The sequence below is a fragment of the Acanthopagrus latus genome, chromosome 22, assembly GCF_904848185.1.
Source record: "Acanthopagrus latus isolate v.2019 chromosome 22, fAcaLat1.1, whole genome shotgun sequence".
NCBI classification, from domain to species: Eukaryota; Metazoa; Chordata; class Actinopteri; order Spariformes; family Sparidae; genus Acanthopagrus; species Acanthopagrus latus.
In genome coordinates, this window is record NC_051060.1 from 2923790 (window position 1) to 2947657 (window position 23868).

Consider the following 23868-nt stretch of genomic DNA (forward strand, 5'->3'; position numbering starts at 1 on the left):
AAGTAGAACCCGAGAGTTAATGGCCTCAAGTAGCTACAGTGGCTTGAAAAACTATTCACCCCCATTGAATTTTTCCACATTTTGTCATGTTTCAAACATAAATGTATACAAAGTGATGCCTAATTGTGAAATGGAAGGAAATGATACATGATTTTCAAACATTTTTATAAATAAAAAGTGTGCTGTGCAAAAGTATTTAGCCCGCTTTACTCTGATATCCTTAAATAAAATCTAGTGCAACCAGTTGCCTTCAGAAGTTACCTAATTAGTAAATGGGGTCCATCTGTGTGTAATCTAATCTCAGTGTAAATGCAGCTATTCTGTGAAGGCCTCAGATGTTTGCTAGACAACATTAGTGAACAAACAGCCTCATGAGGCCCAAGCAACACACCAGACAGGTCAGGGATAAAGTTGTGGAGAAGTTTAAAGCCTGGTTAGGATATGAAAGAAATATCCCAAGCTTTGAACACCTTATGGAGTACTGTTCAATTCATCACCTGAAAATGGAAAGAGTAAGGCAAATAAATAAATAAATAAATAAATAAATAAATAAATAAATAAAACAACTAACAAAACAACCTAAACTGACAGGCTGGGCAGGGAGAGCATTGATCAGAGAGGCAGCCAAGAGGCCCATGGTAACTCTGGAGGAGCTGCAGAGATCCACAGCTCAGGTGGGAGAATCTGTCCACAGGACAACTATTAGTCATGCACTCCACAAACCAGGCCTTTATAGAAGAGTGGCAAGAAGAGAGCCATTGTTGGAACAAAGCCATGCACTTTGACAGGGGCACAACAAATGTGGTGGAAGGTGCTCTGGTCAGATGAGGCCAAATTGGAAGTTTCTGGCCTAAATGCAAAATACTATGTGTGGCAGAAAACTAACACTGCACATCACCCTGAACACACCATCCCCACTGTGAAACATGGTGGTTGCAGCATCATGCTGTGGGGATGCTTTTCTTCAGCAGGGACAGGGAAGCTGGTCTGAGTTCTGAGTTGATGGGAAGATGGATGGAGTCAAATACAGGACAATCTTGGAAGAAAACCTATTAGAGTCTGCAAAAGACTTAAGACCGGGTCAGAGTTTCACCTTCCAGCAGGACAATGACCATTAAAGGGACAATGTGTAATATATCAAGTATTTAGCACCATCTAGCTGTGAGGTTCTATATTGCAACACTCCTTTGTTCACCCTTCCCGTTCTGAAGACGTTAGAGACGTTCAGAAAGCTACAGTGGCCCTGACGGACAAGAAACACATTTTCAAAATATGGACTCTTTCCCAACAGCGTCGAGTATTTCTACTGATTCATGTAATGAGGTAAAGATGTAGTTAGTTATAAGGCAGTGACAAGCACTTTCACTGAGCACCCTCTCAGTTCTGCAGTCAAGCTGGCTCTGACCGAAAACGCGTTTAGCCTTACTACGTAGTACCACGTAGTGCTTTGTGTCCCTCTCGGCAGTCCAGTTTTTTTTTTTTTTTTTTTAAACCGGAAAGACATGGCAGTCTCCATAGAGCTTGCCCGTGCTATGTATATTCAGATAGGTAATTCTTTGCTCAAGACGACAAGTCAGGTTGTTGGCAGAGATAATTGTACACCAATGAGGACTTACTTATGAACAAAGGCGTTGATTTGAGTTAATGAATTACTTGAATTGTTACGCACTGTCCCTTTAACATACAGCCAGAGCTACAATGGAATGGTTTAGATCAAAGCATCATCATATGTTAGAATGGCCCAGTCAAAGTCCAGACCTAAATCAACTTGAAATCTCAGGCAAGACTTGGAAATTGCTGTTCACAGACACCCTCCATCCGATCAGACTAAGCTTGACCTATTTTGCAAGGAAGAATGGGCAAATATTTCAGTCTCTATATGTGCATCGCTGGTAGAGAATTACCCCCAAAGACTCGGAGCTGTTATTGCAGCAAAAGGTGGTTCTACTAAGTATTAACTCAGGGGGGGTGAATACTTTATGCACCACTTTGTGTTGGTCTATCACTTAAAATCCCATTAAAATACATTTACTTTGGTGTTTATGGCGCGGTACTAAATGACAGCCTGTTGCAGCAGCTCTGGTGGGTTTCCAAGTTTTTTGTATTTTTTTTGTATTTTTGTTTTGATTTTCAATGTGAGTTATGGCAACTCTTCTCCGGTGACCATGAGAGGATGGACACTTTACTTTTTTTTAATTTTGTGGCACTTTTGTGGAACTTATAATGATGTTTCTGCTAGCCCTAGCAACAGAAGCACATTGTTTACACACATGACCAGTTGATCGCGCTTTGTAAACCTGCACCGCTGTGTGAACCTGCACTTCTGCCCGGAGCCAGGCCTGAGGTCCTGAAGGAGCTGTGGAGGAGATGCTGGGGCTGCAGGGCCGGAGTGAAATGGAGGGCAAAGAAGAGGAGACATAGACCAGCTGTACCAGCGATCATCATGGAGAACGTGAGGTCTCTAGGGAATAAGACAGACGAGCTCGCCGCGCTGATAAAGACTCAGAAGGAATAATGTGAGTGCAGTGTGTTGTATTTCACAGAGACATGCCTTCACTCATACATCCCAGACCACAGCGTGGTGGTTCCCAGCTTCAGCACCATTTGGGCGGACAGGGATGTGATAAGCAGCGGAGAGAAGATGGGAAGAGGGATTGCACTGTATGTAAATGAAAGGTGGTGTAATCCCGGACATGTTCACGTGAAGGAACGTCTCTGTAGCACAGACATTGAACTGCTGACTGTGGGGATGCAGCCCTATTATTTACCCCGGGAATTCACGTCCACCATCATTATCAGTGTGTATGTTCCTCCTTCAGCTGATGCAGCGGTGGCCTGCGACATCATCCACTTCACAGTTGCCCAAATACAGACGCAGCATCCTAACGCAATTAGTGTCATCACTGGGGATTTTAATCACATCTCAATGGACAAAAGCCTCCCAACATTTCACCAGTATGTTGACTGTCCCACCAGAGACTAACACACTGGACCTTTTATATACAAATGCTAAGGATGCATACAATCCCCCCCCTTGGTAGATCTGACCACAACCTGGTCCTGCTGACCCCTAAGTTTATTTCTCTTGTTCAGCGGCAGCCTGTCAACACTAGGAGTGTGAGGAGGTGAACTCAGGAGGCTGCTGATGCACTACAGGACTGCCTTGAGTCGACAGACTGGGATGTACTTGTTTAGCCACATGGAGAGGATCTCGACAGCATGACTGACTGCATCACAGAATAAATGAGGTTCTGTGAACACACCACCATGCCAACATGGACTGTATGCTGCTTCCCTAACAATAAGACTTGGATCACCAATGACCTGAAAGCCCTTCTTAACAAGAAGAAGTGGGTGTTCAGGTCTGGAGACAGGGAAGAACTGAGGAGAGTGCAGCATGAACTCAGGGATATGCTGAGGGCCTGTAAAGACACCTACAGGAGGAAGCTGGAGGCCAAACTCCAGCAGAACAATGTGACGGATGTGTGGACTGGAATTAAGCAGATCACTGGGTGTAAGGTGAGTGGTAGACAGTCATTAGGCAGTTTGGAGAGGGCAAACGAGCTGAACAATTTCTTCAAAAGGTTCATCTCAGAGCCCTCTGTCATCTCCCTGACACCTCCAGACCCCCACACACCCTCACTGCCCCATATGCTTCCTCCCCTCCCCCTTCATTCCCCTGATGTGAAGTCTCCTGTGCAGCACCTCTCCTCCTCCCCGTCCTCCTCCTCCTCCTCCTCCTCCTCCTCCTCCTCCTCCTCCTCCTCCTCCTCCTCCTCCTCCTCCTCCTCCTCCTTCTCCACTCAAGACACCAGCACCCTCCCCCGCCTGACTGTGACTGTAGGCCAGGTTAGGAGACATAGCTGGACAGATTCCACCAGCAGAAGGCCACAGGCCCTGACGGTGTCAGCCCCAGCATCCTGAAGACAATTTGGTGACCCTGATGTGATTCAAGAAAAGGAGACAATGACCACATTGGGACCGGACCGAGCAACTTTCCTGCTGGAACCAGAGCTGGACGCTGGACTTCTCGTCACTCACAAGGGCAGCCCTACTTAAAAAAACCTGTTGTTAAAAGAGCCGAATTCTGCATAATTGGCTATATACAAACTAATGTGAGTGAAGAAGAGGTAAGGTTCTCTAACGCTAAATTTATTGAATTTTGACTCAAGTAAAAGTCTACATTCCCTCAAAAATTGTATCATTAACTGTTACATTTACATATACAGTGGGTACGGAAAGTATTCCGACCCCTTTAAATTTTTCACTCTTTGTTTCATTGCAGCCATTTGCTAAAATCAAAAAAGTTCATTTTATTTCTCATTAATGTACACTCAGCACCCCATCTTGACAGAACAAAAACAGAAATGTAGAAATATTTGCAAATTTATTAAAAAAGAAAAACTGAAATATCACATGGTCGTAAGTATTCAGACCCTTTGCTCAGTATTGAGTAGAAGCACCCTTTTGAGCTAGTACAGCCATGAGCCGGCTGGGCCAGTCAAGAATGGTCACAGAGTTGTTCCGAAGCCACTCCTTTGTTATTTTAGCTGTGTGTTTAGGCTCATTGTCTTGTTGGAAGGTGAACCCTCGGCCTAGTCTGAGGTCCTGAGCACTCTGGAAGAGGTTTTCTTCCAGGATATCTCTGTACTTGGCTGCTTTCATCGTTCCTTCAGTTGCAACCAGTCGTCCTGTCCCTGCAGCTGAAAAACACCCCCATAGCATGATGCTGCCACCACCATGTTTCACTGTTGGGATTGTATTGGGAAGGTGATGAGCAGTGCCTGGTTTTCTCCACACAAACCACTTAGAATTAACTCCAAAAAGTTCAATCTTGGTCTCATCAGACCAGAGAATCTTATTTCTTATAGTCTGAGAGTCCTTCATGTGTTTTTTGGAAAACTCAATATGGGCTTTCATATGTCTTGCACTGAGGAGAGGCTTCCATCAGGCCACTCTGCCATAAAGCCCCCACTGGTGGAGGGCTGCAGTGATAGTTGACTTTGTGGAACTTTCTCCCATCTCCCTACTGCATCTCTGGAGCTCAGCCACAGTGATCTTTGGGTTCTTCTTTACCTCTCTCACCAAGGCTCTTCTCCCACAAATGCTCAGTTTGGCTGGACAGCCAGGTCTAGGAAGAGTTCTGGTCGTCCCAAACTTCTTCCATTTAAGGATTATGGAGGCCACTGTGCTCTTAGGAACCTTGAGTGCCACAAAAATTCTTTTGTAACCTTGGCCCAATCTGTGCCTTGCCACAATCTGTCTCTGAGCTCCTTGGGCAGTTCCTTCGACCTCATGATTCTCATTTGCTCTGACATGCACTGTGAGCTGTAAGGTCTTATATAGACAGGTGTGTGCCTTTCCTAATCAAGTCCAATCAGTTCAATTAAACACAGCTGGACTCCAATGAAGGAGCAGAACCATCTCAACAGGGATCAGAAGAAATGGAGAGCATGTGAGTTAAATGTGAGTGTCACAGCAAAGGGTCTTTTTTTAATAAATTTGCAAAAATTTCTACATTTCTGTTTTTTCTGTCAAGATGGGGTGCTGAGTGTATATCAATGAAAAATAAAACAAACTTTTTTGGTTTTAGTAAATGGCTGCAATGAAACAAAGAGTGATAAATTTAAAGGGGTCTGAATACTTACCCACTGTATGTTGTACATAGATTTATTGGTAATTGAGTGAGGGCATAGTGAGAAGGTCTTTGAGCTTGGTCTCTAAAGCAAAAAATGAGGGCATAACAAGAAGGTCCGTGAGCTTAGACTCTAAAGCAAAAAAGTGAGGGCAGAGTGAGAAAGTCCTTGAGCTTAGTCTCTAAAGCAATATTACATTTTATATGTTTGTATATATGTTTGTATATATTCTATTGTTCTATGGTTGCTGATGATTATTGATATTTCTGTGTTATTGCTGTGTTGGAGTGTTGAAAAACTTACTGAGGAAAGTCTCAGTTTTGTTTTATGAACTGGTGTCGAAATTGCTGCTGAATTTATGGAGTGTTGAGAGTGAAGTGAAGTCACAACAGTGTCGAGATTCTGAAAACTGTGGTGTCAAGTTGGGAGAAAGGGAACAGGGTGACCCTGAAGGTGTAAGCAAAATTGTCCGTATGCTGCTGAAAACCTAATGGTGATAACACACACAGCATCTCCCACCAAAAGGCTTTTTGCTTGGGTGAACTCCACACAAACCGGCTGGCCACTGTTCAAGGAATCTATGGGGTCAGTTGGTTGGGTGAATTCCATATAAACTGACTGGCTGTTGTAGATGATAGTTTTGTGCATAAAATATAGCTTTGGATTGAAGAAGTGATTGAGGAGACGTAAGGTGTTGGTTGAATCATTTTGACGGAGCGTTGGCTCCACCGAGTGGGTAAAGGTGATATTGACTTTCGGAGGAAAGGAGCGTTGTCTCCATCTGGTCGCCGATCTGGGGTCTTTCAAAAATTGAACATTAAACTTGACTTTTGATACCCTGCTGGTCTTAAGTAGAATGCATCAACAGCCTGCGAAATAACTCTCTGTCTCCATTGTCTGGACAGAGAATAGTAGTGACATAACTCTCTGCCTCCATCTCCTGGACAGAGAACCAAAGCGTTTTTAAGACATAGGGTTAGGTATAGTTGTAAAGTACTCAGAGTCTCTCCCTATGTTGCCCACCGACAAGCATAGTTTAGGTAGAGAGACAGAGGCAAGGCACAGGCCGGCGCAAGTTAGTCCCCACCCCACCACCCACTTGTCAGCATGAACCATGACAGAAGAGAGAACAGATAGAGCAAGAGGATGTTGAGGAGGGGGAGAAGGCCTTCAGCGAGCCTCCATGCATATTGGCAGGACCAATGCAAACCACAGTCGAGCGTCCAGTGGCTAAAAAAATGTGTTTTACGTCCGTAAATCTATACAAAAAATGCTGAGTACGGTGTGTCCAGCGTCAGGTCAGAAAAAGAAGGAGGGGCTGGGGTTAGACGTGGAGAGGGGAGAGGCTGAGGTTAGGATAACCGACTGGTGTGGTTAGGTATAGTGGTAAAGTACTCAGAGTCTCTCCCTATGTTGCCCACCGACAAGCATAGTTTGGGTAGAGAGACAGCGGCAAGGCACAGGCCGGCGCAAGTTAGTCCCCACCCCACCACCCAGTTGTCAGCATGAGCCATGACAGAAGAGAGAACAGATAGAGCAAGAGGATGTTGAGAGGGGGAAAACGTTGTCTCATCAAAATAATTTGGTAATTACCCACAGATTAAAACTATTAATTAAATAAAGTTAAACGCAACAAAGAAAAAGTAAATAAATAGTTGTGTAAATGAGATGATATAAAGTTTGTTTTGCTGTGTCGCGAAGGGCTCATATATTTAATAATTTAAATACATTGATTTGCTTTGCTTTGTCAACCGTCCACACCATTTGAAAGACTGATTTTTCCCCTCTTTCCATTTGTGTTAACAGTACTCCTATTATTGTGTGCTATAAGCCCCTTTTGTTTTATTGTTTTTCTTCCATTTTCAAAAAATAAATAAATGAATAAATAAATAAAAATCAATAATAATAATATTCATTTTTTAAATAATACAATCTAGATTGTCTTGGCCAATAAGCGCTCTATTTGTAAATCATTTTATTTGAAGATTTTGCTTAGAGGGAATAAATAAAGTAAGGGAATAACTGAAAGTACATATATACAGGAAAGCTAACTGTATTAGACACAAACACACAGGTTAAATTGATACCAGTTGAGCAAAGAAATATACGCCTAATTTGCAATTTATGTTCTGTGTACGATTTGAGCATTTGTTTTCACAACTTGGAGGATATTCAAAATATCGCCAATGTGGGTGAACTGAAGGAATGGGTCATCTGGAAGATGAAAAGAATCGGGAAAAAAAGGGGGGGAAGAGAAAGGCACAGAAACCAGAAAAGAAATCAAAAAGCTGTGGACAAAGTGGGAAAATAAGGGATTGATCTCCAACGACCCAGCTGCTCCACTGCCTAATCCTGCCTCTATTATGTGTATCATCACACATGGGACCGGAGAATACAATGAAGCCAAAGCTTACTGGGAAAAGAGAGGAAAACACTGATGGGATAAAGGGATGGTGGTACACAAAAGAGTTAAATCTGAAATAACAAAAGTTGTGTGTAATTTCATGACCATAGCATGGTGTGCAAAAGCCAAGAGAGAGAACAACAAGAAGAAGACAGCGATGCAGCATGAGAAGGGAAACCCCACACTCTCTGCACCCCTTGAAAGCCCAGTGCCACCTCCTGTAGGTGTTTCAAGGTTATACCCAACCCTAGTGGACACAGACAACAAAACACCTCCCCCACCCTATGCACCTGAGTTTTCTAACAACAAGCCATTCAGGCCAGTGCCTCAACAAATACTACAAGGTCCCACTCTCACAATTAAAGGAGGAATACTGGAAATTGAAGAGCCAGTTGGAGGCAAGATACACACACAGAGAACCCCAAGTGCAATAATGGCTGACATAGTTGATGTAATGGACTCTCGAAAGATGCAGATGCCACACCCCGCCACAGCCATGCTGTCATGACACACAGCCCAAAAGAGCACACTCAGACTCAAAGGATTTTGTACAATGCACCCACCCAAGAGCCTAAAGAAGTGTTCTGGTCCAAACTAATGCCAAAAGGAGAACAAACTCTACACACTCAGTACACATACATGAAATAGAGACCATGGATTCAAACCCAGCTGACTTACACTGAGCCACCTGACCCTCTGCATTGTACCTACAATTACCTCACCGCTCCAGATGAAGAGCATCTCTAAGCTTGGGAGGAGGAAAAGGAGGGGCTGACTGAAACCCATAAAACCAAACACATCTACCTCAGAGAGCAGGGTGCAGCTGCACACTGTCTCTTAACCTCAGAACAACTCCAGTGGTACGCTTCATCAAGCACAGCAGAACCTCACATCACCCTGGCAAGTGGAGTAGGTCACGAGGCAAAGTGACTGGGCCCAATGATCAAAATAAAGCAATAACTCTCCATTGGACTACCGGCCTACCGATTCACCCCTGTTGTTTCAAAATGAAGAGACTAATATGTGGAGAATCTCGTGCAACACTACGGAGCAAGGGGTACTGGAGAAACAATACCTCACCAGGTACTATGAGTCGGACACAACTGATCATTCAGACACACCAAGGCTGTTCGAAGGTCTGCCACCAACTCTCTGGACAACAGGTCCTTACAATGTGGGTCTGATCATCAAACACCCTGTCCTGAGGCCGCAGGTGAGAGCCCTGCTAGACCCTCTGCAATTTGCTTACCAGCCCCACTTGGGAATTGATGACGCTGTCATCTACCCACTGCAACAAGCCCATTCGCACCTGGATGGTGGAGGAGGCACTGTGAGAATCACGTTATTTGATTTCTCCAGTGCTTTTAATACCATTCAGCCACTGCTACTGGGGGAGAAGCTGCAGGTGATGGGTGTAGACGACACACTGATCTCCTGGATTACTGATTACCTGACAGGCAGGCCACAGTTTGTCCATATGGGCAGCATTCTGTCTGATGCGGTGGTTAGTGATACAGGAGCTCCACAGGGGACTGTACTGTCTCCTTTCCAGTTCACCTTATACACCACTGACTTCAGTACAACACTGGGTCATGTCACCTGCAGAAGTTTTATGACGATTCAGCTGTTGTTGGGTGTATAAGTGAGGGACAGGAGAAGGAGTACAAGGCACTGGTAGACAACTTTGTGGAGTGGACTGGACAGAATCACCTGCGGCTGAACATCAGCAAGACCAGAGAGATGGTGATAGATTTTAGGAAGAAGAGGAAGACGGCTCCCCAACCACTGTACATTCTGGGAAAGAATGTGGAGGCGGTGGAGGATTATAAGTACCTTGGTGTTACCATCAACCACAGACTGAACTGGAGATCTATCACTGAAGCTGTTTACAAGAAGGGGATGACCAGATTTTACTTCCTGAGGAAGCTGAGATCCTTCATCGTGTGCAACAAGATGTTGGAGATCTTAAATCAGTCTGTGGTGGCCAGTGTACTTTTATTTGCTGTGGTTTGTTGGGGGAGCAGCATCGGAGCCAGCGACATCAACAGACTCAACAAACTAATCAGGAAGGTTGGCTCTGTGATTGCCTGTAAACAAGACACTCTGGAGGCTGTGGTGGAGAGGAGGACACTGAAAAAAACAGTTGTCCATCATGGATAATTCTCTCCACCTCACACTGGTCAGACAGCGGAGCACCTTCTCCAAAAGGCTGCTTCAGCTTCGCTTTCATAACAACAGATATAGGAAACCTTTCCTGCCACAAGCCATCACTTTATATAATAACTCTCTCACCTCTGCCTGACAGAGAACTCTGATCTCTCTACTGTTTTGTTGTATATATTATTATTGTTTATGGTTTATCGTATATTTGCACTGTATATTTTTTTTGCAGACCCACTGCTGCTGTGACAAAATAATTTCCCAGTCTGGATTAGGGTTAGGGTTAGAGAGCACACCCATCCCCTACTCCTCACACCTTCTCTGGCTCCCATGCTACCCACCCTCCTCTCACTATGGACTCCAACTTTCCCCCTCCTCGACCTGCACTTTTAACACCTCTTCATGTGAGGAGACAGCTGAGCAAACTCCCCGCCAGTAAGGCTGCTAGCCCTGATGGTGTCAGCCCACAGGTTCTCAGAGCCTGTGCCCAATGGCTCTATGGAGTGCTTCATTGAGTCTTCGTCATGAGCCTAAGCCTCCAGAGGGTCCCTGTGTTATGAAAGATGTCTTGCCTCGTTCCTGTGCCAAAGGCGCCACAGCCCAGCGGTTTCTCAGAGTATCAACCAGTGGCACTGGTGTCACATGTCATGAAGACCCTGGAGAGATGTCCTGGAGAGCTCAGGCCTATGGTCAGGCTGCACCTGGATCCCCTCCAATTTGCCTACCAGCCCAAAGATTCGAGTTGAGGATGCCATCATCTACCTGTGGAACCATTTCTATGGCCACCTGGACAAGTCAGGGAGCACTGTGATTGTCATGTTTTTGACTTCTCCAGTGCTTACAATACCATAAGGCCTGCTCTACTGGGTGACAAGCTGACGGCGATGCTGGTCAATCCCCCACCCCCTTGTGGCCTGGATTGTGGATTACCTCACTGGCCAACCACAGTACACATGCTTGTGGCACTGTGTGTCAGATGCGGTTGTCAGCAACACCGGGGCCCTACAAGGTACTGTCCTCTCTCCTTCCCTCTTCACCCTTTACACCACGTCACACGGGTATGTGTATGGTATTTAAGTTATACTTCACACAGACTCAGGTTTTTGCATACAACTAGCCATTAGCCACCACCAGTCACAGCACTGTTTCTTTGTTTCACTGATAGCTGCCATCATGGACCCTCATAAGCCATTTTGTTAGTAGTTTCCTTTGTCTCTACACCATGAAAAGCAGGCATATTTAACCCAAACCATCATTTTTACACACACACACACACACACACACACACACACACACACACACACACACACACACACTTGGTATGCCATTACTCTTTATTTCTGTCTTTGTGTCTCTTCCAAACAGGAGGGAGGTACTTACATCTGATTGGAGAAGCAAAGTTTGTCTTAATTTAGGTGACAGGATAGGGACTGATAAATACTGTATTAAGTCACTAGGCTCTTCACAGTGGCATAGTGACCAAGTATATACAACACTGCCCTTGTATGTGCTGTATTGAGGTGTCACTCAGCGAGGAAAAATGCTTTAGGGAAAGGTTGTTGTTTTTTGTTTTTTTTTTCCTGAGAAAACTGCTGTCACATGATCTACATGCTTAACTGTTTATCTCTTTTGATACCATATTTAATTATTGCAGAAATCGAGAAGCATGGATTTGATTGTCAATTTGACTTATACTATCAATGACATGCATCCCTGCTATGAATCAGATAACACAACTTATGTATTAACAAGTAACCCTTCCATAATATGTGTAATATTGAATATTTTCTTGGGCTCATTATCTGTTGCCACAATATGTGGAAATCTTCTTGTAATAATCTCCATTATTTATTTCAAACAGCTCCACATCCCTACAAACTACCTTATCCTGTCTCTGGCAGTGGCTGACCTGCTTGTAGGACTTGTAGTTTTTCCTTTCAGCATGGTATTCACTGTAACCCTGTGTGTGTATCATGTAGATTTATTTTGTAAAATACGAGACAGCTTTGATGTATCACTGTGCACATCTTCTATTCTTAACTTATGTTGTATTTCCATAGACAGATATTATGCAGTGTGTCAGCCTCTGACATACAGATCTAAAATAAGTGTCCATGTTACTGTGATCATGATCCTTGTGAGCTGGTATATTTCAATTTTAATTGGAATTGCAATTATATTTGCAGGATTCAGCCAAGGAACTTGTGAAGAAATGTGCTCAGTTGATGTTGTGTTGGCAAACACTATAGGACCTGTCTTATCATTTTATCTCCCAGCAATCATAATGCTCTGCATATATGTGAAAATTTTCCTGATTGCACAGAAGCAGGTGAACAGTATCCAAAATGCAGCCTGTCAGAGCACAAAGTCTAGAGTTACTTTCAGTAAAATGGAGAAAAAGGCAACTAAAACTCTGGCTATAGTTATGGGAGTTTTTCTGTTATGTATGATTCCTTACTTTTTTTGTATTGTTTTTCAGCCTTTAGCTTATAAAACCCCACCCATTCCTGTGATTGAAACACTTAACTGGCTTGCATTGTCAAATTCAATGCTGAATCCCTTCATATATGCTTTCTTTTACAGGTGGTTCCGATCAGCTTTTAGAATGATAATTTCTGGAAAAATGTTCCAAGGTGACTTTACCAACACAAGTTTGTTTTGAAATAATATGCAGTGTTGAAATTTCTACATACTGCACACTGTCAATGGATTTTAGTACACTGAGACAATAAAATATTAGAAATAAAAAGGTGTGGATAAATCACGAGGGTATGCAAGGATAAAATTAAAACAGTTTGGTCCCTTCTGGAGTTCATCGTAGAGATTATAGATAAAATAACATGGGATAAAATGAAAGTGTATTAATCCAGAAAGGTATTTGTTGTACCACAGATTGCTATGAAAATACAGTACAAAATACCAGTAGCAACCAGTGGGTTCCTCAGGTCAGGTCTGTTTAAGACAATAAAGGGTATTACATATTAGGGAATTATACAAAAGATGTAAAATATAAAGTGATTAAGGAGTTAAACACTAAAAGCAGTGCAATAATACAATAACTGTCAAACACAATGGTAGTTTCGCATATGGGCAGTATGGGCAGCTGCCCAGGGTGGCATTCGTGGAGGGGCAGCATGAGTGCATGCAAAATGTATATACATTTGTTTACATTCATTTCCTCCGGTTATTGTATTGCTCATTTACACATCAAGTCCATGATGTCATGTTGCCTGTAGGGAGGGGTCAGGTTCACCTACTGGGGTGGGGGAGCAGGGGATTCATCTAATAGCGCAGCTCTAATGCAATTAGTAGGATAAAGTCAATCACATTGCAAATTCCTTCCACATGAATCACATTTCAGTCATAATAACATTATAAATAAAAGCCCATAGTTTCACATGTGTTAGTTTTGGTGGTTTGGTTAAATAGTGAAATATATTACAAAATGTGGTTAGAAAAGAAGAAGATGAGAAACGAGCAACAGATAAAGGTATGGAGCCATGTCATCTACTCCTCATGAGTATGATCATGCATGTAATGAAATGAAATGACGTTAATTGGTATAGGCTACCTCATATGTTCGTTAGCTTCTTGCTATACAGCTGGCTGTAGTAGTAGATGATGTCAGTATCTGTTTTCAGTCCAACTGACTAGCAAACATTATATGTAATTAATTGCACCCTAATAATGTAACACAATGATGACTAGCTCACATATTGTTTGGTAAATGTCACGTTAGGTCCTGTGCTGCTCAGTAAAGTGAGCTAATCCAAAAGACATATATAGCACTGATAATTTATGATATGGCTTTCTGAGTCATTTGGAGTGTGTCACGTATATAATTATCCATAAACCAAGGATGTTGTGTTATTAATTTGTTTCCTGTTCTAAAAGTTGGATAAATTACTCTTAATAACGTGTTTATTAAATTGTGCTATTATTGAATTGATTATTTATGTTGTATTTTAAAGCATCATCTGCCACTAGCCAGGATGACGAGCCATCTACCTCCTCAGCCACACATCTCCACAAATGTGTGTATGTTTGTGTGTGTCAGTATGCACGTTTGTGTGTGTCTCCATCCATGCAAAGCATTTTGCAGACAGTTATAATGTTATTATCACTGGGTGTGTGTGATCTTCCACCACTATATACGCTGTGAATAATGTGTGTATACTAATGTCCTTGTGCTCTCCATTAGAATTGCCTGGAGCAGAACTGAGGATGAGCCTCTGTCCACTGACTCTGATAACTGGCCTTCAGTTCTGACTTTGAGAATTCAGACGCATCTGGTTTCCAGGGGACCAAGTTGGTTACCATCTGACTTTGTTTTCCCTAGAAACGACAATGACGGAAGAAGTTGCCAGCATCAATACTTCAGGAAGTCATTGGTTAGTGGGGAAGATACAACAAGAAGTTGGTTGGTATTCATTTTGTGTTTCTTGTTCTAGGGTTAGGGTTAGTTCTCTGCCCCGTATCATGGGAACGCAAGCAGCCAGAGCAGTGAGGAAAATGTTTCTGCGGAGCGCTCGGGACCCTGTATGTGGCCAGTGGGTCGAGGTGAAGCTGGGACAACATTTGGGACAACACACGCTCTGAAACCGCTCGTGGCTCCTGTTGCCGCCTTCCCCCTTAGTTGGTGAGCGCAGAGCTGCCGGCAGAAATCGCCTATGTCGCTCACAGGTGACACGACCCGCCGTTGTAAACGAGGCAAATTTCTATGGTAACAGAAGCAAAGGCGGACTGTGTAATCATGCCTTTTTAGCACAAGCCTTAGCAGCAGGGAGTCCCAAAATCGTGCACGACACGCGTCCAGGCCAGGCCTTCGACACACGCCAACATAGGCTTCATCGGGCGATGTTGAAAAATCCACCCGGGAGGGATGCTCTGGAAACCGATTTTGAGTGCCGAGTCAGGGTTGGGGGATGGGCAAGTCCAATTTTTTAACTGCTCTATCTCCTCAACGGAGGGGACCTGGAGTAAGATAAAGACATATTTAGAGAGCTCTCCATGGGCTCTACCGCATAGCCCAATACCATATAGGTGGCGCTCTTTTGGAGCAAAGTCCGTCCTGGAGGGCGATATGAGAAGGGGAGGGGGATATTGTTAAAAGACTGGTTGAGACGAGTCGCCCTGCGCTCGAATCGTGGCTCTAGTCCCGTCCTGCGGGCAGCTTGGGGGCCAATTTTCCACTTTTTAAAGTGCTGTATCTCCACAATGAAAGCTCACTGGAGTAAGACAAAAACCTATGTTGAGATGTCTTGATCATCTGTACAACATATGCCAAGTACATGTAGGTGGCGCTCTCCTGGATCAAAGTCTTTAATAGAAAGAGATAGAAGAAGGGGAGTGGAACATTCTGAAACGCCTTGAAGAGACGAACACGAGGATACCCCACTTGTACTCCTTGTAGCATTAATGTCAATTAGTTTGCATTAGTCATCTTAGAAATGTACATGAAGAACTGTCATGTTTACACATAATAGATTCAAATATGGAAGCTAAAGCTACTTTGCTTCCAGATTATCATCTTTAGCCTCCAGATTTCAATCTACGCCTCTAGCATGTTGTAGATTGAAATCTGGAGGCTAAAATGTTAATCTGGCTTCCACAATTCAATCTATGAAATAGCCCTAACCCTAACCATTGTTACTGCTTTTGCTCTGTGTCAGTGTGTAACATATCAATGTCACCTTAGGTGGCATTTTCATCCATCTTTGACCTTTATCAATGTAATTTCTAGCACTGTGTGGGACTGAGCATGTGATGGTTAGAGTGACATAGACGTCAACATCTGGACTGAAATCTGGACTTCCTGTTGGAAGTGGCAAAAGACTTTCATCGGCAGCAGCAGCAGTTTGGTAAGTACGCTCCACAAGTTGTTTATTTTGCTCAAACCGAAAGTGTTTTTAACTTACTGCTTGTGCTGTATTTCAGTGTGTAACATATCTGTCACGTTGGGGTAAAAGGGAAAACTATGGAAGGGAATGGTGGACCCAACGCAGTGAACTCAGGAGGCAAAGATAAGGGAACAAACAAAGGGCGAGCTTTTATTAAAGCTGAATACAAAATCCGAAAGCAGGCAAAAGGCAAAGTAGCAAACAAAACCAAACAAAGTAGCAAATCAAAAAAATCAAAGTCCAACTCAATCATAGAAAACTCAAAACCAAAAACATACCAAACGGACATGGAGCATGGAGCATGGAGCATGGAGCAAGCACAAGACAAAATCCACTAGACAGAATACACAAGACCGAATCCAACAAACAGAATACAATGACTGGGCGAGGAGTGAAGGAAACACAGAGACTAAATACACACACACTAACGACATGACGAGGCACAGGTGAGGAGAGAGGAGGAAGGAAACCAGGTGTGATAATGAGGGGGAGGAGCACAGAGGAACAGACCAGGAGGGAACAAGACAACAGACAGAGGGAGCCAGAGGGGAGAACTTAAAGGACACATGAGGGCATGGAAGATCAAAACAAGAGACACAAGACATGGAGAAGGCAAAACGAGACACAAGACATGGAGAAAGCAAAACATAACACAAGACAAGATACAAGGATGAAAATCAAATACAAGAAACCAAAAACCAGAAACAAGAACAAAAACAGGAGACATGACAGAACCCCCCCCTTAAGGGACAGCTCCCAGATGTCCCTCAATACTAGGGTTCAAAGTCCAAATGAAGCCGGGAGGGTGGAGGGGGTCAGGAGGAGGGCCAGAGTCAAAGCCGGGAGGGTGGAGGGGGTCAGGAGGAGGGCCAGAGTCAAAACCGGGAGGGTGGAGGGGGTCAAGGGGAGGGCCAAGGTCCAAACAAACATGAGGGTGGAGGCGAGGACTGGAGCCCACTGGAGTCCAGGGACCAAGGCAAAGGCGCAGGCTTGAACCTGCTGGAGGGCGACGACGAAGACGTAGGCGCGGTCTTGAACTCGCCGGAGGGCGACGACGAAGGCGTAGGCGCGGCCTGGAACTCGCCGGAGGGCGGCGACGAAGGCGTAGGCGCGGCCTGGAACTCGCCGGAGGGCGGCGACGAAGGCGTAGGCGCGGCCTGGAACTCGCCGGAGGGCGGCGACGAAGGCGTAGGCGCGGCCTGGAACTCGTCGGAGGGCGGCGACGAAGACATAGGAGCGGCCTGGAACTCACTGGAATCCGGCGACGACGGCGAAGGCGAAGGCGCGGGCTGGAACCCGCTGGAGGCTGGTAACGATGGTGAAGGTGCGGGCTGGAACCCGCTGGAGGCTGGCGACGTAGACGAAGACGAAGGCAAAGGCGTAGGTGCGGGCTGGAACCCCCTGGAGGCTGGTAACGAAGGCGAAGATGCGGGCTGGAACCCGCTGGAGGCTGGCGACCTAGACGAAGGCGAAGGCGTAGGTGCGGGCTGGGTTCCCCTGGAGGCTGACGACGAAGGCGAAGGCGTGGACGGAGACCCACTGGCGACCAGACCACTGGCTGGGAAACCCTCAAGGTTCTTGGCCGGACCACCGACGGAGTTTTGCCGGGAGCTAGTGGTCTGAGAACCGATGAAGGGTCTCTGGCAACAAACGACCTTGGCCGGACCCCTAACCGAGGAGCAGGCACTGGACTCGGCTGGGTCTCCGACCGAGGACCTGACACTGGATTTGGCGTGAGACTCGTTCGGACCTCCGACCGAGGAGCAGGCACAGGGCTTGGCGTGGGGCTCGGCCGGGCCTCCGACCGAGGAGCAGGCACTGGACTTGGCGTGGGACTCGGCCGGGCCTCCGACCGAGGTACAGGCACAGGGCTTGGCGTGGGACTCGGCCGGGCCTCCGACCGAGGTGCAGGAGCAGGCGCAGGACCTGGCGTGGGACTCGGCCGGGCCTCCGACCGAGGTGCAGGAGCAGGCGCAGGACCTGGCGTGGGACTCGGCCGGGCCTCCGACCGAGGTGCAGGAGCTGGCGCTGGACCTGGCGTGGGCCTCGGCCGGTCCTCCGACCGAGGAGCAGGAGCAGGCGCTGGACCTGGCGTGGGCCTCGGCCGGTCCTCCGACCGAGGAGCAGGAACAGGCGCTGGACCTGGCGTGGGCCTCGGCCGGTCCTCCGACCGAGGAGCAGGAACAGGCTCTGGACCTGGCGTGGGCCTCGGCCGGTCCTCCGACCGAGGAGCAGGAACAGGCTCTGGACCTGGCGTGGGCCTCGGCCGGTCCTCCGACCGAGGAGCAGGAACAGGCGCTGGACCTGGCGTGGGCCTCGGCCGGTCCTCCGACCGAGGAGCAGGAACAGGCGCTGGACCTGGCGTGGGCCTCGGCCGGTCCTCCGACCGAGGTGCAGGTACAGGCCTCATCTGGACCGCCGACTGGGGGCCACTGGCAGGTGTCGACCGGACCGCCGACTGGGGGCCACTGGCAGGTGTCGACCGGACCGCCGACTGGGGGCCACTGGCAGGTGTCGACCGGACCGCCGACTGGGGGCCACTGGCAGGTGTCGACGGGGTTGAGGCTGAGGCCTGGACTGGGAGCTCGGCTGTGGCTGAGGCCTGGGCTGAGAGCTCGGCTGTGGCTGAAGCTGCGGCCTGGGCTGAGAGCTCGGCTGTGGCTGAAGCTGTGGCCTGGGCTGGAAGCTCGACTGTGGCTGCGGCTGTGGCCTGGGCTGGAAGCTCGACTGTGGCTGCGGCTGTGGCCTGGGCTGGAAGCTCGACTGTGGCTGCGGCTGTGGCCTGGGCTTGGAGCTCGGCTGTGGCTGAAGCGGCGGCCTGTGCTGAGAGCTCGGCTGTGGCTGAGGCTGTGGCCTGGGCTGGAAGCTCGGCTGTGGCTGCGGCTGTGGCCTGGGCTGGAAGCTCGGCTGTGGCTGAGGCCTGGGCTGGAAGCTTGGCTGTGGCTGTGGCTGTGGCCTGGACTGGAGCTGTGGCATGGGCTGATAGCTTGGCAGTGGCTGTAGCCACCAAGGCCTTTCTGAGGTTATCTAGGTCCGCTATAACCTGTGCGACCCAAGGGAGTTCTTTTAACCAAGGCCTGATATCCAGTTCATGGTTATAGTCTGCTATGGCCTTTAGCTTCTCCCCTGTGTTAGCCTTGCCGCTCAATATCTCCATCATCTTGTTCCCTAGCCTACAAATAAGTACACTGTCTGGTGGGTCCATTTCAGGCCCAGTCATTCTGTCACGTTGGGGTAAAAGGGAAAACTATGGAAGGGAATGGTGGACCCAACGCAGTGAACTCAGGAGGCAAAGATAAGGGAACAAACAAAGGGCGAGCTTTTATTAAAGCTGAATACAAAATCCGAAAGCAGGCAAAAGGCAAAGTAGCAAACAAAACCAAACAAAGTAGCAAATCAAAAAAATCAAAGTCCAACTCAATCATAGAAAACTCAAAACCAAAAACATACCAAACGGACATGGAGCATGGAGCATGGAGCATGGAGCATGGAGCATGGAGCAAGCACAAGACAAAATCCACTAGACAGAATACACAAGACCGAATCCAACAAACAGAATACAATGACTGGGCGAGGAGTGAAGGAAACACAGAGACTAAATACACACACACTAACGACATGACGAGGCACAGGTGAGGAGAGAGGAGGAAGGAAACCAGGTGTGATAATGAGGGGGAGGAGCACAGAGGAACAGACCAGGAGGGAACAAGACAACAGACAGAGGGAGCCAGAGGGGAGAACTTAAAGGACACATGAGGGCATGGAAGATCAAAACAAGAGACACAAGACATGGAGAAGGCAAAACGAGACACAAGACATGGAGAAAGCAAAACATAACACAAGACAAGATACAAGGATGAAAATCAAATACAAGAAACCAAAAACCAGAAACAAGAACAAAAACAGGAGACATGACAATATCAAGATGAGCTTATGTTGTGTTTTCATGTACTTTTTATCGTCTTTAAAAGTTAATTTAGGTCGTCATGGCTGCGCACATGGTCGCAAAGCTGACATAAATGTAAATACGGAATTACTGAATGCGCTTCCATATTTGTTACATGGGAACTTGAACTTCCTGTCCCAACAGGAAGTAGAACCTGACTAGCTATCACCCTAACAGTAGCAGCTCGGTAAGTCAGCGGCATGACGTCTTTAATTATTGTCAAACATCAAGTGTTGTCAACTTGCTTCTTCTGGTGCATTTTATGTTACATATCAACATGAACTTACGTTGTGTTTTCATGCACTTTTGACCCTTTGAAAAGTTAATTCATGTCATAATGTCTGTGCAGAGGGTTTGCAAAATTGACGTGGCTAATGTTAGCAGTAGCTGCCTGCTAAGTGAGGCCCGTCGCGTCTGTTGTCAAAGCCAAAGTGTTGTCAACTTGCTGCTTGTGCTGCATTTCAGTGTGTAACATATCAAGATCACCTTACTTTGTGTTTTCATGTACTTTTCACCACTTGACAAGTTAGTCTTTGTGATTTTGTCTGTGCACATGGTTGATCAAATGATATAAATGTAAATGTGGAATTGTTTGTATTTTAACTTCCAAATTTCCATATATTCCATTTTTGGAGAAAGCCGAGCAAGAGAAAATGGCAAGTGTTGTCTGTAATTTCTTTACCTTTGTGAGAGAAAGTGTGTCGAGGGTTCATCATGTATTGTCTTAAGACATCATAAAGTCAATGTCACAGCGGCCCATAGCGGAGACAGGAAATTGTTTTCTTTCTATGTGCTTTGTGGTATTCATCTGCAGGCTGACAAGGTGTGTGGAAAATGTTTCCGCAACTACTCGAACTTAAAACAACATCTGACGGGGATGCACACAATCCCCAATAAGGCAGAGATGGCTCTGTTAATGAAATACGGCAATGCCAGGTAAGAACTTAGTCATCCACATGAAAAAAGGGAGCATTTTGCAAGTCCAAATTTTGCACCCATTCATTTTGGATTCCCTACTCCAGGGACCACCGAACGTCTAGATTGCGAAATATGTGACAGGAGAAATCTCACCGATGTCCATATGATCCCTCCAAAGGTAAGGGTAAATGCAACGCATTTCCTGCAAATGTAGTTTGAAGTTGCAATACAAAAAATTTTGTGTCCAAATATGTCACTTTACATCAATAGGACAGAGATTTCATGGTCAAGGAGGCTAACCCTTACCCACCGATACCAATGGTGTCGACGCTTGGTTTACAGGCAAATCCAGATGAAGGTAAGTTTACACTCTGATTAGTGAATTTGTCTGTGAAAGGTTCACTGATACAAACAGTACATGTGTCCCTGACAAGTCTTTTGTTATTCACTGTAGGCGAAGCACTGGACTATGGCGAGGGTTGCGGGCTGATGGAGAAAGTAGAGCTGGTCCTCCACCTCTCTCTGAGCGAGGACTCCGAGGCAGGCAACAACACCATCGGAGTCCCTGTGCTGGCGTCTACGCCACAACAAGCAGTCGCCAGCCTTGGAGTCCCCCAACAGGCAACCGTTGCCTTGTCTCCCAGGGTCCCCTCGTCTCCCAGGGTCCCCTCGACCGGTGCCCCCTCGGCCGGCACCCCCTCAGTCGACGCTCCCTCGGCCTGTCCCTCGCACACGGGTGCCCCACCCACCAGTGCCGGCCTGACCACCACCTCCTCGAGTGGGATTGAATCAATGGTTTCCTTAGCTGCCGCACATGAGCAGAGCTGCTGGGGGCTGATGGCAAGGGTGAAGACCATTGAGGACACCCTTGCCCAGCTTCTCCAGCAGCAACAGGGCGCCCACACCCCCAAAACCCCCAGGGGCATGCCAGCGACGCTGACGACATCAGCCCAAAAATATGAGCATGTCGCTAAACTTGGCAAATCTCGGCACATGTTTGGTGAGTTTTAACATCCTGATAACTTTTTCTCATCTACAATCATCATATTCACATGTATAGACATAGCAACGTGGAATATTCCAGATTCTAACTCATGGCTTCCACGTTGCAGTGTATTACAAGAGATGTATTTTTGGAACTCATCCACTAACTTCTTTCTGCGTGTTTCATCTCAGAGCGTACGGTTGATGACCTCAGAAAGATAACGCCCGGCAACCGGCCAGTCATGCCCTCCGATTCTGCTTGTACATGGCCTCTACACTGCTGGAAAAGGCGTTCTGCCTGGATCTCAAGTTTCTCCTCCAAAATGACAAACTATGGTCGTAAGTGTGCTTTTTGGTTAGAGTGATGAGATAATGGAATTAGGTGCTGTGAAGTAGGTGCAGTGTTTCATCACCTCTACTTGCTTACCTTTTCTATTAGGTGGCCAGCCTACAGCCTGCAGAAGAAGGGTTACGTGGCAACCACTGTCCGCAACATGATGAGTAATGTCGTTGCCTTCATTCGTCATATTCAGTGTTTTTTTCCCGAGAGATAGCAAGCTGAGTGCCTCCGAGTTTTCAAAGCTGCTCTATGAGCTTAAGCAGCTCATGGCAGCTTTACATAAGAAGGTGGTGGTGCACCGTCAGAAAGTCAGACAGAAGAAGACCGGTAATGTGTGACATATCAATTGTGTCATTGTTTTGTTTATATCCTGTCATGTCAAAATTTTTTATTTTTAACCTCCTAATGGGTGGCTTGTGACACTGTTTTCCCAGATGAGCAGTTGGAGGCCTCAAATGAGGTTAAGTTCCTGCAGGCGGCCAAGCAGAAAATACCCCAGCTGCTTGGTAAGTGCAAGTCAGCACATCTTTGCATTTGGAGACAAAGAGAGGAGAATTGACATGAACCTGAATTCATTCAACTTATTGAATCTGTGTCATGTATTGTAGCACTCTTGCCAGACGATGGCAGCCGGGGTCGTGACTGTCATTTAAAAAAAAAAGAGGGAAGGAGAAAAAAGGAGCGGGTCAGCAGGGGCAAGTTTTAAAATGTGGCGGTTCTCTGCGGTCCTGTCTTTCCTCGACCCCTTCACCACGCCCAGTGGCAACATGGCTCAGGGGGTCGAGGAAGACTGGACCGCAGTGACCTCATATGAAGAGAGCTTGGGAGATGAGGCAGCAGCAGGGCCGTCAGAGCTGTAGTCAGGAGAAGCAGAAGCAGGGCCATCGTCAGGGCCATCATCAGGACCATTAGTTTGTGATGGTTGGTTAAGTGAAGACATACACATAGTAAAGTACATGTAAAAACACTTTCAAATTCAGTTGGCGAAAGAGCAATTTATATCTGTATTGTTTCTCTTTCATTTGTTTCCATTAAATCTCAAATGTTATGTTCACCTATTGTAGAATACATTTGGATCATATAATAATGATAATTTCTCTATAGAGCGATCCTTGAGTGACAGCAAGGGCACAGCTCCTGCTGCTCCTGCTGCTGCTCCTGCTGCTGCTCCTGCTGCTGCTGCATCGATCAGTGGTGTGTACTTTACAGAAATGGGATTTTGATTATTGTGTTTATTTGTAGAGCTCCAGTCTAAATTGAAAATGAATGTTTACAGACTATGTCATCAACAGAATACGTGATTTTGATTTCATAAAGGTGCGCGGACAGGGAAGAGGAAAAGAGGGAGGGACATTGATGCAGCTGGAAGAAAGGAGGAGATGATAGAGGAGCTCCTCATCCAGAGCCTGCAGAGGCCACCTGCCCCCCTGCCACCTCCACCACCTCCACCTGCGTGGATTGAGGAGGAGAGGTTTTTGACAAGCCTGGCTCCTTCCCTCCATAGGCTGCCACCCCAGCAAATTGAGTCTATTTTGTTTTCAAATTAAAAATATATTGTATATATTTCTTAATAACTACTA

At 46.3% G+C, this 23868-nt stretch overlaps 2 protein-coding genes across 5 annotated transcripts; both read left to right on the forward strand.

The window, feature by feature from the left end:
* The first annotated feature begins 1792 nt into the window (after positions 1 to 1792).
* LOC119012976 lies at positions 1793 to 23868 on the forward strand. Of its 4 annotated transcripts, none has more exons than XM_037087255.1 (18): positions 1793 to 2955; positions 3094 to 3519; positions 10433 to 11209; positions 12784 to 12833; positions 14172 to 14234; positions 14402 to 14839; positions 15944 to 16061; positions 20072 to 20233; positions 20861 to 20982; positions 21069 to 21142; positions 21235 to 21322; positions 21419 to 21964; positions 22141 to 22287; positions 22388 to 22615; positions 22723 to 22794; positions 22897 to 23209; positions 23393 to 23482; positions 23606 to 23868. In XM_037087255.1, the coding sequence occupies exons 9-14, from the start codon at positions 20976 to 20978 to the stop codon at positions 22444 to 22446; spliced, it is 921 nt and encodes a 306-aa protein (XP_036943150.1). In that variant the 5' UTR covers positions 1793 to 2955; positions 3094 to 3519; positions 10433 to 11209; positions 12784 to 12833; positions 14172 to 14234; positions 14402 to 14839; positions 15944 to 16061; positions 20072 to 20233; positions 20861 to 20975; the 3' UTR covers positions 22447 to 22615; positions 22723 to 22794; positions 22897 to 23209; positions 23393 to 23482; positions 23606 to 23868. The 4 variants fall into 4 exon arrangements, with proteins under 4 accessions (XP_036943150.1, XP_036943152.1, XP_036943153.1 ...); XM_037087258.1 differs by lacking the exons at positions 1793 to 2955; positions 3094 to 3519 and adding exons at positions 3787 to 4130; positions 8151 to 8260; XM_037087257.1 differs by lacking the exon at positions 3094 to 3519 and having other exon boundaries at positions 1793 to 2516.
* Positions 11844 to 12967, forward strand: LOC119012975 (trace amine-associated receptor 1-like). The gene has a single exon (XM_037087254.1). The coding sequence runs from the start codon at positions 11867 to 11869 to the stop codon at positions 12860 to 12862; it is 996 nt and encodes a 331-aa protein (XP_036943149.1). The 5' UTR covers positions 11844 to 11866; the 3' UTR covers positions 12863 to 12967.

What these genes read in the sequence shown, in the direction of transcription:
- LOC119012975 (XM_037087254.1), top strand. Translation starts at nt 11,867, where the DNA reads ATGGATTTGATTGTCAATTTGACTTATACTATCAATGACATGCATCCC.
- LOC119012976 (XM_037087255.1), top strand. An exon ending in CAAATCTCGGCACATGTTTG is followed by an intron (nt 21,965 to 22,140) that starts GTGAGTTTTAAC and finishes GTTTCATCTCAG; the next exon opens with AGCGTACGGTTGATGACCTC. An exon ending in CAAAATGACAAACTATGGTC is followed by an intron (nt 22,288 to 22,387) that starts GTAAGTGTGCTT and finishes CTTTTCTATTAG; the next exon opens with GTGGCCAGCCTACAGCCTGC.